Here is a 17,674-nt window from a genome sequence, read left to right on the forward strand (position 1 = left end):
TTCATTTATGCCAGCCTGCCCAAACTAATTACCAGACATACCCCCTTCGTCCAAACCCTTTCCTCAATGATATCATCCCAGTATATTTATATATCATGATGGTATCATGACAGACTAATAGAAGGACTGAAGCAGTCCTCTATGATACCGTCTCAGTATATTTATATACCACGATGGTACCATGGTCCTGAGGAGTGTCTCATTGAAGGACTGAAGCAGTCCTCCATGATACCATCACAATATATGTATATAAGACGATGGTATCACAAAGGTTTTTTTTTTAGAAAAGTGTGTTATTTTTAATAAATAAACATAATCATTCATAATACAGTCTCAGTATATTTATATACCATGATGGTATCATGGAGGACTACGAGAATGACTGAAGTAAATTCTATGATACCATCTCAGTATATTTGTATACCATGATGGTATTATGAAGGACTAAGAGAAGGACTGAAACATCTTTCATGACAGCATCTTAGTATATTTAATACCATGTTTATAACTGGGGGCATCTCGGGTAAACACTTCTGATTTTTTCTAGGGATACGAAAGTAATGGGGGTATGGGTGGGTAATTATTTTTGTTTGAGGGGACATGCGTGATCTTTCCCCAAATATTTTTGAAAAGAAGAAGACACTGATTGGTAACTATCCTAAAATTAAGCCCACATTTAAAAATCAGATACTTTTCCTTAAAAAAAGCCTAAAATCGTGGGTATAGTAAATAAGAAAAAATATCCTTATGTTTTGTAATATAGTAATATAGAGTCTTAAGTAGTATTATTAGGTCATTTCACTTAAATTAAAGAAGCAAAAGCCCATTCTCTTCCGATGTCAATTCCTCAACATTTTTTGTGCGGAACGCCCTTCAAAGGCACTGTTCTTTAATTTTTACCCCTCAAATTGGTTGTCTTTAATTTTTGTCCTTCACTAAAAACTCTTTGGTTTCGGGTTTGAACCCCCGCTTAGTCAAAAAAAATTTAAAAAAAATTGCAAGGTTGAGTTTTGAGTCGCTGGGCAGACTATTGCCTCAAACTCTACATGATCAGGCAGAATTTTGCTATCTTTAGGCAGAGTTTGAGGACTGCAGGCAAAGTTTGAAACTTTACCTGATCAATCAAAAAGTTTGACCGCAAACTCTACCAGATCAGGTAGAGTTTTGCATTAAGTGAATTTTTTTTTCTAATTCAGTTGAAATTTTGCAAAACTTTGCCTTAACTTTTGCCCGGATAGGCCTAATTTTGCTACAAAACTCTGTCTTCTGATTTTTTTTATTGAGCCGGGATTTGAACCCAGGACCTCGGGATATTAAGCAAAGTATAATAATTAAAGTCCACCACTTTGAGGGACATAAATTAAAGATCTGTGCCTTTAAAGGAAAATCGTGCAAATGACCCCTTTCTCATTGTCCAAAAGCCCATCTCATTATGGGCCAATCCAACCCGCTTTGACAGTGTTAAGTTCAAGTAGAAATGGAATTCACTTATCACATTAAAAAATAGCTAGAGTTGTAGAGCTTCAAATTTTACATGTAAATATTCATAACAATCGTGGAGTTTCGAAGGAGTTTTACCTCTGAAATTTGAATCTCCATAACAATGATTATATTTTAACTACAAAGCTGAAAAATGGCTATTTGTGAAATTTTACTCGTTAATCATGCACCCTAAAATCAAAAAACAAAGGGAGAATGATGTATATATACATAAGAATAGGGTATATTTACAAAATATAACGATACTTTTCAGTTTACAAAATATAACGATGGATTTCTTACAAAACATATACGAAAATTTACGCTCAAGGCTTAAAATTTTGTGTATGAAAACTGTATGAAATGTGTCTATCTCGCTCAAAGCTTAAAAATTTCGTTCAAAATTTTGTATATGGAAACTGTATGAAATATGTGTATCTGGCTCAAGGCTTAAATTTTGCTCAAAATTTTGTGTATGAAATATTTATATCTCGCACAAAGATTAGAATTCTCACATTTTTCGTATATGATTGTATAAAGACGGTATGCAATATGTATATAACTGTATAAATATTGTACAAGGTTCATGTTAGCTTTTCGAAAATTTAAAACAACTACAATAACATTGGATACAACTATTATACAATGTTAATACAAATTTAATATTGTTTATGTACTTAGCATGCAGAAAATAAAATTTAAACATATCATATATTTATGGGTTGTATGTATATGAAAGGTTGAGCTGCGGTTAATGCAATGGTAGTGGTGGCAGTTGTGAGATTCGTTTTTTTTTTTTTTTTTTTTTTTTGAATTTATGATTCTAAGAGATTCGTTGGAAAAGGGAAAGGGGTGACAAAGAAAAGAAAAGGGACAAACAACAAAAATGGCTTGCTGCAATCCAAATTCGTTACATCGGTGGAGTTTTCGGAGGAAACACAGAACGAAGAGAAGAGAAAGGAAGGGTGGGCAGATTTGTTCCCAGATCTGTATGAAATAGAGAACAGGAAAAAGGGGGAAAGGGTGGGCTTTTAATTTTTTCAAATTTGGTATGTTTTGTAATTAAGTTGTTATATTTTGTAAGTAAGAAAAATATCCTTAGGTTTTGTAATTAAGAGTCTTAACTAGTATTATTAGGTTATTTTCCCTTCATTTAATTGCACGGTGTTCCCCTCGAAGGGGTTGGTCTTTAATTTTTACACTTCGTCATAAGTTCTTTAAGGCTGAGGGGCATAACTAGTAGTATATTATGATGCAAAATATAAAGAGAAAATTACATAGAGTACCTACTTAAGACTCTCTATTACAAAATATGTAGATAGTTTTTCTTATTTACAAAACATAACGATATATTACGAAACATGATAGATTTTCATATACTTTTCATTTTTTTCCTCCAGAATATATATATATATTTTTAAAGAAAAAATATTTTTTTTCTTAAAAAAAATAATTTTTTATATTTTTTTTTAAATTGTTTTTTTTTTCTCAAAGGCTTTAAAAATTACCTCAAATTTTTGTGTATGAAATGTGTGTGTGCGAAATTTTTAATATAATTTTCATACACAAAATTGTGAGCGAAAACTTTAAGCCTCGAATATTGTATGAAAGTTGTTTATGAGGTCATTCAATTATTGTTTTTTCTCTTCAGTTTCTTATAATTATTTATAGGAATGATGCGAATTTTCATATATTTTATGTGGACACTCAAATTACAATATGTTTTGATTGAGTACTTGAATACATGGTAAATTATTTCTATTAAATACTTCTGGTTCAAATTTTGAATTTTTTTACACATGTTTTAAAACGCCTATTACATAGACAAGTTAACCACATAAAATGTGTAACCTCCTTTAATTATAGACATCAACCTCAATTAGAATATGTCTAAAGTTTTATGATTATTGAGGCTAATGCGTTTAATTAAGGGAAATGACATATTTTAAGTGATTAATTTATCCGAGTATGGGAGTTTGAGAACACACACAAAAGGTATTTCAGTATTTGAATCGAAAGTATCTAATAACAATACTTTATCATGTATTCAGGTGCTCAATCGAAATAAGCCGTAATACGAGTGTCTGGATGAAATTTACGCTGACAATTTAAGGAGTTGTTGATGTATTCAACGTTAAAACTTTTACTAGGTTACATGAGTAGAGTCCAATATAAATTATGAAAATTGGTAAAGTAAAGTTTAATTTTTGGAGGTATTCTTCCCTATATCATTCAAGAAAATGGTGGTCCAAAGCAATTTACACTGACAATAACTTAGATTGTGCATAGTACTCTGTATTTAGTTCTATCTTTAATTCAGCCACCTACAACTGTACTCCAAATTAAAAAAAAAAAAAAAAAGAGAGAGGACATTTATGACTTATGACACTTCAATTTTCAGGGTTGCAGTTTATTCAATATTTGTCACTATTTCACCTAAAACTGGACCCCAAATATTTAAGATTCCAATAGGTTATGTTTTACTAATTTCGTCATAATTACAATGTTGTTGTAATTGTATTAATTTTTCAGAAACCTAATATGAACTTTATATACGAAAAATGTGAATGAAATTCTAAGTCTTGAGCGAGATATACACATTTCATACCATTCTCAAACATAAAATTTTGAGCGTAGTGTTTAAGCCTTGATCGAGATATACACATTTCATATGTTCTTCATACATAAAATTTGAACGAACTTTTTAAGCCTTGAGCAAGATATACACATTTCATACACAAAAATTTGAGCGATTATTTTAAGTCTTGAATGTTATATCAAAGTTGTATATAATGTTATTGTAGTTGTATTAGTTTTATAGAAATCTAACATGAAATTTATACACAAAAATGTGAGCGAAATTTTAAGACTTGAGCGAGATACAAATTTCATACTGTTTTTGTACAAACAAATTTTGAGCGGATTTTTTAAGCCTTCAACGAGATATACACATTTCATACTTTTTTCATACACTAAATTTTGAGCAAACTTTTTAAGCCTTGAGCGAGATATACACATTTCATACAACTTTCATACATAAGTTTTTGAGCGAAAAAAATATTTTAAAACTAAATATGTTTTGGATAGGGTTTGAATGTTATGTTTTGTAAATATAATACTATCGTCACTTTTCGTAAATATTTTTCCTTAAGATGTATATATATGTAATTGTCCCAAATATAAACTTATGCTCTCCGAAAAAGTTGTTGTCCTTGAGGGAAAAAAAAATTAAAGACCAGCAAAAATAAATGACCCACCCAAGCAAGTACCATCTCATTCTAAGGCCCAACTTATATTTGGGCCAAAAGCCCATCTCATTGAGCTGACCACATTTATGGGCCAGTGCAGCATCTCTGTATGTCAAAACCCTCTCATTTCATTTCTAGACAAACTCTTTCAATCAAGCTGATCAAGAATATCTTCGATTAACAAATCCTTCTTTTTACTAAATTTGCAGCTTCAAAATGGAAAATGGCCAAGAAAATCATGATGGCATTCAAATTGAGGAAATCCCAGATGAATTTCAGTGCTGTGTTTGCCTGTAATCAATCCCCTCAAAAAATTCATTTTAAATATTTTTTTCCCCTTTGGAATTAATTCTTGTATATGTAGTTGATTTCTTTTGTGTCTTGATTTTGTTTGTTTGTAGGGAACTTTTGTATAAACCAGTTGTGCTAGGTAAGTGTGTATGATAGAATTATATATATATAACTTTGATATTATTTATTGAGCACTGAGATTGATTTCTTGATTTAGGGTGTGGACACATTGCCTGTTTCTGGTGTATATTTAAAGCTATGAATACTTGGAGGGAATCACGCTGTCCGATTTGTCGAAACCCGTATCATCATTTTCCTAGTGTATGTAGATTGATGCACTCTTTGCTTGTAAAGTTGTACCCTTTAGCCAGTGCAAGAAGGGTAAAACAGGTGGAAGGTTAGTCTTTGCTGAATTCTAATTATGCATTAGCAAGTTAATGTTTAACCTGTTATGAGTTAATAATCTTCGTTTTTTTGTTGAACTCTCAAGATTAATGCAATTTACTGTTTATGATATCTGAATGTTTTGAGATATATGTATATTAGTATAGAATCCGTGCTATGTGCGGAAATGTTAACGAGAATTAATCATAGCAAATTGTCTTCTTGTTTGTTTAGTTCATTTCCCAATGGATACTTAACCTGTTATGAGTTAATCATCTTTGGCTTTTGTTGAACTCTCAAATTTAATACGTTTACTGTTTTATGATGGTTGAAAGTTTTGAGCTTTATTTACATGAGTATTAGAGTCATAATTTTGGTGCATTTGATACGATTGTTAACACCGTATATCTTAGAATTAGCAATCTAGCATAAATGTGTTACCTATCCTTGCTCATTTCTGAGGATGAAAATAATCCTATACAGATTTTTCAGTTTCTCTAGATTTGGCAATGTTCCCTCTCTCCCATTTGATATCTGGAGGGTCAAACATCTTTTTTCTGTATTTTCTTATATAGATTCTGTATATACTACTCCCTCCGTCCCAGTTTATGTGACACTCTTTCCTTTGTAATCAGTCCCAAAAAGAATGACACCTTTCTATATTTAATAACAATTTAACTTTAAACTTCGCTTTTTTACCTTTAATGAGATGATATAGCCACACAAGTATCTATGACTTATTTTAGACCACAAGTTCCAAAAGTCTTCCTTTCATTCTTAAACTTCACATAAATTGGGCCGGAAGGAGTATGTTTTTCCCCCATAAAAGTCAATGAGTAGATGTCCACTAGAAATTGTGCTTTTGGAGGGCAGTACATGAGTAACTATAAAGTTTACTGATGCCTTTCTTTTTCCTTATTACAGAGGAGGAGAAGAAATTAGAAACTTATTCACCTGAGTTTGATGATTATTTATCAGAATCCAGTTGCAAGACAGATCTTGTTCTGGACACTGCTTCATCTCACTCTGTCCCTTCGCAGAAATGTGGTTCAGCGGGGGAAGGAGAGCATTCCTCTGTAGATGTTTCATTAGATACAGTTGTTCCTGCAACATCGAGTTCTGAAAGTGCAAGTGAAAAGCAGGTGCTTATGACTGATTTGCTTTGTGGTATCTGCAAGCTATTGTTATGTCGACCTGTAGTTCTTAATTGTGGCCATGGTCAGTTCAACTTCCTCCAGCTAATATGTTGATATTGCTTAAGTAGCCGTTTGGACATGAACATGAAATCATGATTTGAAATTATTGATTTGGGTGAAGGTTGATTTGAAGCTGAAATTGTGTTTGGACATAAGTTTTACAAACATAGATTTGAAATCGTTGTTACCTTCTCAAAAAAAGAAAAAGAAAAAAAAAAGATTTGAAATCAAATTGTACTTTTCCTCAACAACAACATACCCAGTGTAATCCCACAAGTGGGGACTGGGGAGGGTAGGATATACGCAGACCTTACCTCTACCTTTGCGGGGTAGAGAGGCTGTTTCCGATAGACATACCCAGTGTAATCAAATTGTACTTTTCCTCATAACCATGAAAACCCACAATTGGTAAAACTATCAAAAATTTCCTAACTCTTATACAATCTTACCAATATAAGCAAACCTACCTAAATTAACGATTAATAAAGAATTCTTCGCAGTAGCACCAACTGATTTTTGGGTGTGTTTTCTGGAAGGGGGAAATTGGGTTGGCAAAGTAGGAGTTGGATAATTACTTTTGTAACAAAAGATGAGTTTTTTTCTGCAAAATCTAAAATTATGGACCAAATTTTAAATTTTAAATCAAATTTGAAGTTGAAATTCTACCTTTGAGGTGAATTTGGGATTTGAAATCAGAATTTCAAGTTGAAGTTGAAGTTTTATTTAAAATGTGATAAACAAACACAAGATTTGAAATCAAAACTTGAAATCATGATTTGAAATTGCATGTCCAAACGGCACCTAAGTTTCCATATTCCATTTCTTACCATGCTGCTTTTGCTTGTGTAGTTTACTGTGAAAATTGTGTGATCAATCCTAGCGACAAGCTATGTAGATGTCCAGTTTGCGAACTGGAGCATCCAAACGGATACCCCAACATTTGTTTGGTTCTTGAGCACTACCTGGAAGAGCAATTTCCCGATTTGTATGCAGAAAGGAAAAGGGCATCAGTGGAAAGACCTGATCGTCAGATTCCATCAGCACGTATGTAGAAACTTCTTTCTGCATATATAAAACCATTTTATCTTATATATTGTTATATGATATAGATTTGGCACATGGACAACTTTATGCTCGTCATTTATTTGAATACATAATCGACATACAATCCATGTCAAGTTTCAATGATCATTCAAAATTTAGAGGCTGCAATCTCTTGTGCATTTTTGTAACCCGCATTGTTTACGAGTTCGGGTTGGCTTCTTTAAGTAGCTAAAGAAAACTTAATATACTGGACTATGATGTGTCAAATTACCTACTCAGCTGGTCAAACCTGGTTTTGTAATAGAGAAAGAACAGTATTTAGGAGCATTTGCTATTGGCAGCTTAATTGAACTAAATTTTGTATGTGGAAAATATAGGGTTTGTTTATTATAGGCTAAGAATCCATAGACGGCACCAACTAGTTGGATTAATTTAGTTGTTTTTTCTTTTTATGAAGTAAAACTTAGTTGTTGCTGGTATGCTTGTGTGAGAGTTAGAAAACCTCTAATTTTATAGGACCCCTAAAATTTTTTAAGGCAAATTGTTTAGCAATATTGGAATGAAATGGGTCCAAATAGAGCAGAATATACAGAGGATTTATATAGCCTATACCACTAGTTTGAGATTGAGGATATATGATAAGATATACTCTTGTGATCATTTTCTCATTTTAAAACAGGGATGAAGCACACTTGGGAAATTTTGTCCATTAAGCTTCAATTTTATTATTAACGAGCTTTTAATTGTTCCCGTAAGTGTTCCTTTTTAGTAGTGAATACTTTCCAGCCAACTAAAGAGATTAGATTGTAGGAATTAGGAGCTATATAGGCACCAAGTTTCCCTTGGATTATTGTCATATAGAATCATTTAACTTGAGAGCAGTGTTTTAAAAGGCGTGGGCGCAAGGTGAGGCATTTTACATATGCCTCGGCAGGGCGTAAGCCCCGTGCCACGGGGCTTAAGCTCCACAGGTATTTTATTTTTAATATTGTATAAATTAATAAAATAAACTTATAAATAAAAAATACATTAAAATTATTTTAAAAAATAATAAAATTAATAAAAAATGCATATATCCATTATTAACATGCTAACATATGCACGAACCATTTAAAAAAATCTTGAAAAAGTGAATGGCATAAAGATGCATTGCACCAATAACATGACTATGATGAAACAATTTTAGAGTTGGAAAAATGATGCTCTATCCTAATAATTCAAAGATAAAAATGACAATAATATAAAGCTATTGTTTTAAAACCTAAAACTAAATAACAAATTAATACTCATTATAATACAAATAATAATGCATTGCAAAAGTGAATGACGTAATACTCATTCACTTTTTTGAAAAATGAACAAAATGCTAAAAAGATTTTGAAGAAAATAAAGCATAAAGATGGAAAATGCAAGCATGGAAGCATAGTAAGAAATGGAGGACAAAATTCTCTGCTTTGTAGTTTGCACTTTGCATACAAAGGTCTAACATGTATCCGTTACTCCGTAAACAATAAAGAGAAAAGGTTATAAAATTAGGATAAACAATTAAAATTTTATTTTGACTTTTTGAGATTTTTTGTTTGAGAATTTACTATGAGTTAGCTTTTGGATATTTAACTTAAAAAAAAAAAGATTTATTGAGCAATTTTGGCTCAAATTTGAAAAAGTTCTCGGGGATTGCGCCCCAAACAAACGCCCAAAATGTTGGGGCTTACGCCTCGGCGAACGCCCGGAAGGTTAGGGCGTACGCCCCACGAGACTTATGCCCCGCACGGACGCCTCGCCCCGGGGCTCGCCCCAAAAACGCCTTTTAAAACACTGCTTGAGAGCATGTCCGATGCATTCCGCATTTTCTGTAGCAAGAGTAAGGGGTGAAAGCAGATTAAAAATAATAATAATAATAATAATAATAAAATAAAAAATCAGGAGATTCATCTGTTAACTCCTGAGATAATGCAATACATGGAACACTATTCCTGCTGCCTTCTAGTGGACTGTTTGGTTAGAAAGAAATCTTTGATTTTTTTAAGGTAAAAAAGAGAACATAACTTGCCTTAGAACATTTTGCAGGCAGATTTTTTGTAAATATCCAAATGTTATATTAGACATGCTAAGTGACCGGCACAATTGTAAAAAGGGCAGTAGTGCACGAAACATTCCGCGTTCATGCAGGATCCGAGAAAGAGCCGCACTCCAAGGGTATGTGATATAGGCAGCCTAACTTGAAGCAAGCACCAGTGACTGCCTCCAGGCTCCAGGGCTCAAATCCGTGACTTATAGATCATACAAAGACAATTTACCTTCTTACTATTGCTTCAAGACTCCCCTTCACTTTCTTAATGTTGTCCAGTTATTAATGTAATCTTATCTTTTCAAGAAAGGAGGATGACAAGAAAAAGAGGAAAAAGAATGAAGACATGCTCACTGCTCTTTTTTTTTCGGAAAAGGGCCAAAAGTACCCCTGAACTTTGAGAAATAGTTCATCCATATCCTTCGTTATACTATAGGGTCAATTATACCCTTACTGTTATACTATAGGGCCAAGTATACCCTTATCTTAAACTGCTTGCCACGTGGCATCATCCTAGACGCCCAACCCATTTTCTTTTGTCTTTCTTACTCTCTTCTTCTCCTCCATGCCCAACTCCTCCATGTCCACCATCTCCGATCCCTCACCCCAGCTCCTCCATGTCATTCTCTTTTTTGTTTTTTTGTTTCTTTAAAAATATCTTGATGAGTTTAATATTACACATAATAAAAAATGATAAAATCTATTTTATAGGTAGATTAGATGCGGATTTGATGACCGAAAAATGAAGAAGATCAGAAAAAATGAGAGCTTGCCGGAATATTGAAAATCGTCGGAAACAATGGTGGTGGGTATAGGAGGATTAAGTGATTATCTATCCAAAATCAAAAATAGATATATAGTGGTCCCTTATGTTGTACATAAGAGACCATTTTTGTCATTTTGTCATCACATTTGCTACTAACGCATTATGATTACAGGGGACGCCACCAAGTGCTAGGCTCATCTCGATTCCCGTTCTGTTCATTCCTCTTTTCCTACTTTAAGGAGCTGGTGTTTTGTTCTCTATTTATAGACTTGTGGAGACGATTAATCTTCTGGTAGATGGTGAAGCTGGTGTAAGAAACTATTTTAGGATGTCTTCTGTTATTCGTGATTTTTTCAGTTTCATGCGTCATGGGTCAACGTAATGTTGGCAAGGTGAAAAGAGAAGAAAATGGGTTGGGTCCGCATAATTTTGGGTGAAAAAATTATATCCGGGTCGGGTTGAGTTAAGTTGGTGGGTAAAAAATTATGTGGGGGGAAAATGGGTTGGGCGTCTAGGATGATGCCACGTGGCAGGCAGTTTAAGATAAGGATATAATTGGCCCTATAGTATAACGGTAAGGATATAATTGGCCCTATAGTATAACGAAGGGTATGAATGAACTATTTCCCAAAGTTCAGGGGTAATTTTAGCCCTTTTCCGTTTTTTTTTTTTTTTTTGCTTTGTTAATTAAAGTTTACATTTCTGTTATTTTAAAAAAAGGAGGCCAATTTGGTGAAATCAAGAAGAGAGAAAAGCTAAAGATTGAAAATGGGTAAACCTCTACGAATGATTGAATAGCTCCTTACGAGGAGGGACAACCGGACAAGTGGATTAAGAAACTCCTCTTGTAGCACTCCTCAATTTTAACAATCCTTTTCTAATTCTCTATATATTACATCTTCATCTAGCATGATATTCTCATAAAAGACCAAGCCAAAATATGTATGCATTTAGGCCCCACAAGATTGTCGAATGTCATTTCACCTTCATTCGTCCTAATAGGGGCTCAACTTGCAGTGTATTAATTCTATGTTACTTCGATGAAAACCCTTCCTCTCGAAAGTACTTCTCCACGTTTCAGCTTTTGTTGACTTCCTCATTGCTTCAGGGAACTTTGTCATTTATATTATTGGTTAGTTCAATTACAATTAAGGAAAATAAGTATGAAGCTCAAGACAAATATCTGGTGTAAACCTATGATTAGAAGAAACTCCTTTGCATCTCCTCTTGTAATTCTCACACATGTGACTGCTCATTCCTTCATATATTTTATGGTATTTATGTGTAAGATATGAATCATATTCTTCTCAAGCACCTAACAGAAAACTTTTCTTGGTGCTGCTTTCCATATGCCTTTTTATAGGTCAAGTGACATATTGTAGTGATCCTTCTTTCATTGCTTATAAGTTTCTATCAATTTTATGACAAAAATGTAGTCTCTGTTGTAGATCTACCATTCATAACCAGTGTTTTAAAAGGCGAGGCCATAAGGCGGGGCGTTTTACGTCTGCCTCAGTGAGGCGTAAGCCCCGAGGCACTGGGTGTAAGCCCCATGGGGTTTTAATTTTTAGTATTTTATAAAATGATATAATTATAATAAATACTTTTAAATAGATGAAATAGCATAAAAAATTAAAGAAAACTATAAATAAGTGATATATATATATATGCTCCACCCCCACAAAAAAACTAATTAGAACAATCTATTATACGATACTTACAAGTACAAGTGACTGCTCATTACTTTTTTAAGATAGTAGAAGACAAGATAAATAATTGAAAAAGAATATATATTAGGCATTCTAGCAATAAAAAAAGGTCTTGACTTTTAAATTTAATGTTTCAATTCCTTTTTAGAACATTTAAGTAATTACATGTTGACTTTTGAGAATTTGGGCATTATATTAAGGACTTATTTAATAAATTTCGTTTTAGTTTGAAGAAGTTTTCTGGGCTTACGCCCCAACAAAAAAAACTCGCCCCAAACGCCCGGGCGTACGCCCCGAATTGCTGGGCGTATGCCTTTGGAGACTTTCGCTCCGACCCATTGCCCCGAGGCATTTTTGGTACGCCCCGCCCCAGGGCTCATCCCGAAAACGCCTTTTAAAACACTGTTCATAACCACAAGTTTTTTCTGTCACCCTTGTAATGTCCTAAATCCATGTTCAATCATGCTTTTTCAAAATGTAGTTGTATCAACTCATAAGTTCAATAAAATGATAATTTGCACAATTTTGAGTATCTCTCGTGTTCTTATATACTCCTCGGGTTGTAATGTATGTGGCACTGTTTGACTAAGCACAAAGTTTAAGAAAGAAAGGAAGACTTTTGAAATTTATGGTTTAGAACAAACCTTTGATATTTGTGTGGCTATAAATTATTTCATTTAGGGTAAAAGGGCAATTTTAAAGTTAAGTTGATTCTTATTATAGGAAGGTGACATTCTTTTTGGGACAGCTTAGAAAGGAAAGTGTGCCACATCAATTGGGACGGGGGAGTATTAACCATTGGCATCTTTCCAATAATTTGGTTAGTCGTACTATTCCCACATTTTGAAAGCACTTACAACTTCTAAGGATACTATCTAGGCCTTATCGTTTCTAACCCTCATATATAGGTATTACTCATAATTTTAAATAGTAGCCTAACATTTAGACATAATTTAAACAGTACACTAACACACCCACTCATACTTCTATGCATTTTTCAATCCTAATATTATGGTGATGAGGATCTGACTCTTAGATCCAAACTTCTGTTGGATGTCTGCACCAAGTTTATGTAACATAGTTCAGTGTTCTCTTTAGACTAAATTGGCTAGGCTTAGGCAATTGCTATAAATTAACATGACCTGCACAAAAGAAATCTATACATACGAGGGAAAAATGCTGAGAAAAAGTTTAAGAATATTGTGTGGACTTTATTATTTAAAATGGCTATGGAAAGTTATAATGGTGACTCACCTCATTAAAGATTTATTGTAATTAGTATCCTTTGGAATTAGAACGTTTCATCAGATTGCCTTGATTTAGCTTTCATTGGCCTTCTATCACAAGCTCTTATCTGGTATGACAGGAGATCAGGACGAAGCTGCTGGCTGCAAATCACTACCTAGATTTGATCTTTCAGCATGGCTGACGGGTGGAGGACCGCAGATTCATTTTGGAGTAGGTTGTGATTATTGTGGGGTAAGATTGATTGCTCTTTTCATTTGTCTCCGGTTGTCCTACTCGTGCCTGCTTCTTTGTACATGAACAAGTCAGGCGGGCCTAAGAGAGGCTGTTGGATTGTTTTCAGAATTAGAATATTTAGTTGATTTTGCAGCTTGGCCGTAAAGTTGATAATGGTTTTCTTGGTGCCTCCTTGAACTTGTCTCAAGGACTGTAAATTTGAGAGGACGATATATTAAAGCACTGCTTCTTGTAGTTACTGAATTTTTGTTGCACAAGAGGCATCAATTTTGTACAGTAGTAATGATTATTTGCCTAGAAGTGGATATGAAGTATGTCAAAAAAAAAAAATGAGAATATGAAGTTTCTTGCTCTTCATAACATGTTATTTTGTGGAGCCTTTTTGCAAACTAGATATACCTGACTTTGAAATCTATAGCATAGAAGGTATACACTCTTTTCTTAAAGAGAGATAATAACAATCTCTATGCAGATGTGTCCTATTGTTGGGGAACGATACAAATGCAAAGACTGCAAGGAGAAAATAGGCTTTGACCTTTGTGAAGGTTGTTATAAAAGCTCGTCAAAGCTCCCTGGAAGATTTAATCAGCAACATACTCCAGAACACCAATTTGAGTTGGTACAGCCACTTCAAGTGAGAAATGTAGTACTAAGGCTTCAACCTGAACGACTTGAAGAGGACGGCACCATTGATCCACTTGAATATCTCGAGGATAGTTCCGTTGAGCAACAACACCCGGAAGAAGATTCCTCAGAGACCAACTCACCTCGAGGAGCGGGGAACATTTCCTCAAGTGGCACTGGAGAAGATCAAGGAGGGAGAGAATCTGCAGAGAGGAATTAGTTAAAGTTCCTTGGTCAATTGTGAGTCATTATCTTAATCGTGTACTCGTTGAATTAGGAATTCAGGCCCTAACAACACATATGGGAATTGCTTTTCTAGTTCTACCTCTTTCGCATATGGTTTTTAATGTATCATACTGTACAGCTTTATATGGAGTATTAAAGTTACCGTTCGGTTGGACCTACATGGATTCATATAATTATCGAAAAGAAAGTGATGCTTCATGCAATCTTCTTATCGGAAACTTGCATTCTGTTTTTCACCCTCTTTTTTCCCGTTTTCATGTTTAGCAAGTGAATGGTTGTCAACAACTTACTCGTAAAATCATTTTCTGATCCAATCTTGAAATTACTTCGAAGGTACTGCCCGGAACCTCTGTTGTGTTGCTTACCATGCCAGACCACATCGAGAGCCAGTCGAGTCAATTAGATTGTTCTTGTATCATATTCTCAAGTTACAACCTGTGACTATTTTTCTTCTGAGTAGCACTTAGAATAGGATGTGCTAGGTAGATCTTTACCAAAGCCATATCCGCATAAGCATCCAACCGAGTTCTCCAACAACAGCTTAGCTTAGTAGCTTGACTACTCATTTGGTAGTGAAAAATCAAGAATATTGTTGGGTATTTCAAGAATGGTAGAATGAAGGACCTTTGTTGTGTTTTGGTCCTTTTTAATAGTAAGGTCGAGGACTTGCAAGAAGACTTCCATTTGGTCTTCTTTGAGGGGCAAAAAGGCTCAGTATCAAGGCAATAGACAGAACAAGAAAGCTGTCTTCCCTTGTTGAATTTGTTGTCCATTTATCATTTGTCTGTTTTGTGGGGAAAAGTACCTCGAAACTTTTGAGCTTTAATTTATATGAAGGGGTTCGGGTATAAAACGTTCAATTTTTATTATGAATTTGGGTATAAATTCTTCAAAAATAATTTTACATATTTAAAATTCAAAACTATATGAAAAGTACGACAAGTCAACATAACTAAGGATTCACAATATGTTAAAAAGTTTGAGAAAACAGTAATACCTTCACGCAAAATGAAATGAGGGAATATTTTAGACTATATGTGCGGATTGATATCTAAACCTCTAGTTTACTTATCTACGTCATTTTGTCTTTTTGCATTTTCCGCTTTCTTCCATTAAATCAATGATTTCTGTATTTGTAAGAGAATTATTTTTTACAACGGGCAAAAGCACTAGTGTTATTGGAAGGTTGATGCTTTAATGAGGGCCCATGTACTAGGAAAATGATTTCCAGTAATACTTTCTTTTTCTTTTTCTAACCCCACCTCATTGTTTACATTTGAAAAGCCTAAGGGAGTAAAGTATGAATAAAACTAAACAATGCAATTATACCAATTCAATCACATGAATAAAGTAGTGAAATACTATATTGCTAATAATTGTTCAAGAATAGGTTTAAAAATAAATTTCAACTTGTTTGGTTCTTAGACTATCTTCTATTCTATATTTATAAATGTAGAATGAGTTGTCTCCTATCCTATCCTATTCTTCAATGGAGGCATCCAAAGTTAGTCGCTTATCTGCAAAATATGAATCTAAGGAGATGATTAGCATGAAATACAAAGAATTAATATCAAGCCTCCCCAAAAGAGAGCCTCCCAATCCTTATTATGAATTCTACCAATACAAAGGCTTTTGGTGTCCTTTACCCCTCTTAGAAGCAACTTTATCTATGCAACACAACTTCAAAGCTCAACCCTCTGATATTTATCTTTGCTCTTCTCCAAAAACGGGTACAACTTGGCTTAAATCTTTGGCCTTTTCCATTATGACAAGAGATCAATACTCTTCCCAAAATAACTCTTTACTCACCAAGTTGCCCCATGATTGCCTACCCTTTTTGGAACTTGATTATCTCAACGATCCTAAGTTTTTAGATAATGCAGAGTTGCCCTTGTTGTCCACACATCTTCCTTAAACTCTCTTACCAAATTCTTTATTAGAATCTGATTGCAAGATCATTTACATATGTAGGGAACCTAAAGATAGATTCGTTTCGATGTGATATTTTTCACAAAACTACTACATTAATAATCATGTCAGTGTCACACTCGAACAAGAATTCGAGTGGTTTTCCCAAGGTCAATCCGGCCTTAGACCTTATTGGGATATTGGAAAGCGAGTCTTGATAGACCCCACAAAGTGTTCTTCTTCAAGTACGAAGACTTAAAGAAGGACACGTAGTACTATGTGAAGAAATTGACGGAATTCACGGAGAAACCTTTTTCTATGGAGGAAGAAGCACAAGGTGTGCCTGAAGAAATAGTGGCTCGCTGTCATTTTAAAAGTTTGAGCAGTTTCGAGGTGAATAAGAGTGGTAGACATCGTGGATTTACTCCAGTAATCACCAACAGTACATTCTTTCGAAAAGGAGAAATTGGCGATTGGAAGAATCTTTTGACTGAGGATATGGCAAAAGCGATTGATCAAATAACGCAAGAGAAATTTCAATCTTTGGGTCTCACATTCTCCGATTAATACAAAATGTGAAGGAAGGAATACATTATAGAAAAATGCATGTGTGTTTGATTTGGAATAATTATTATGAGAAAAAATTTAAAATAAGATATGTCAAACCTTTGTTTAGAACGGGAAGCTATATTTTTAGCTTTTGTGTCATAACAGAGTATACTAGGTTTAATACAAAATGTCTCATCACCTCTTAGGTTGTTTATCTATCGTGAATTTTGAATTAGTCGAGCTAGCGGATTTAAATACTGAATGCTAAAAAGAAGGTAGACTTAATGAGTAAATTTTGGATTGTCTCATTGCATGTTGTTATTGCTGAATTTTGGTAAAACAAAAAGTTAGTCAAGTTGAACTTTTAAAATAGCTTCCTCTTGAATCTTCTATCCATTTTTGTAGAACTGACATCCAATATAGGGGGCATAAACTGATAGCACGCTGAACTATTAATATTAGTCCTATATAAAATTTCCCTTTTCATTAATTTGACAAAAATCTATATAAAATTTTACAACACACACTCAAAAGTGTGACCGGTCAACAAAGTATGGCCTAGTGCTCAACAAAGTGTGAGTAGCATTGGGTTTCAAGTTTAAATCTCGGCTAAGGCGAAAACAATGGATGATTTTTTCCATATGTGTAAGTTTTGATGGACAAAGTTATTTATAACT

The 17,674-nt window shown here is 33.9% G+C and overlaps 1 protein-coding gene across 1 annotated transcript; it reads left to right on the top strand.

Annotated features, from left to right (window-relative positions):
* Positions 1–4,843: 4,843 nt before the first annotated feature.
* Positions 4,844–14,743, top strand: LOC132609069 (E3 ubiquitin-protein ligase PRT1-like). The gene is made up of 7 exons (XM_060322901.1): positions 4,844–5,020; positions 5,129–5,157; positions 5,236–5,415; positions 6,327–6,620; positions 7,448–7,642; positions 13,555–13,667; positions 14,143–14,743. Exons 1-7 carry the CDS (start codon positions 4,944–4,946, stop codon positions 14,512–14,514), a joined length of 1,260 nt encoding a protein of 419 aa, XP_060178884.1. The 5' UTR covers positions 4,844–4,943; the 3' UTR covers positions 14,515–14,743.
* The last annotated feature ends 2,931 nt before the right edge of the window (positions 14,744–17,674 follow it).

This window comes from Lycium barbarum, chromosome 9, assembly GCF_019175385.1.
Source record: "Lycium barbarum isolate Lr01 chromosome 9, ASM1917538v2, whole genome shotgun sequence".
NCBI classification, from domain to species: domain Eukaryota; kingdom Viridiplantae; phylum Streptophyta; class Magnoliopsida; order Solanales; family Solanaceae; genus Lycium; species Lycium barbarum.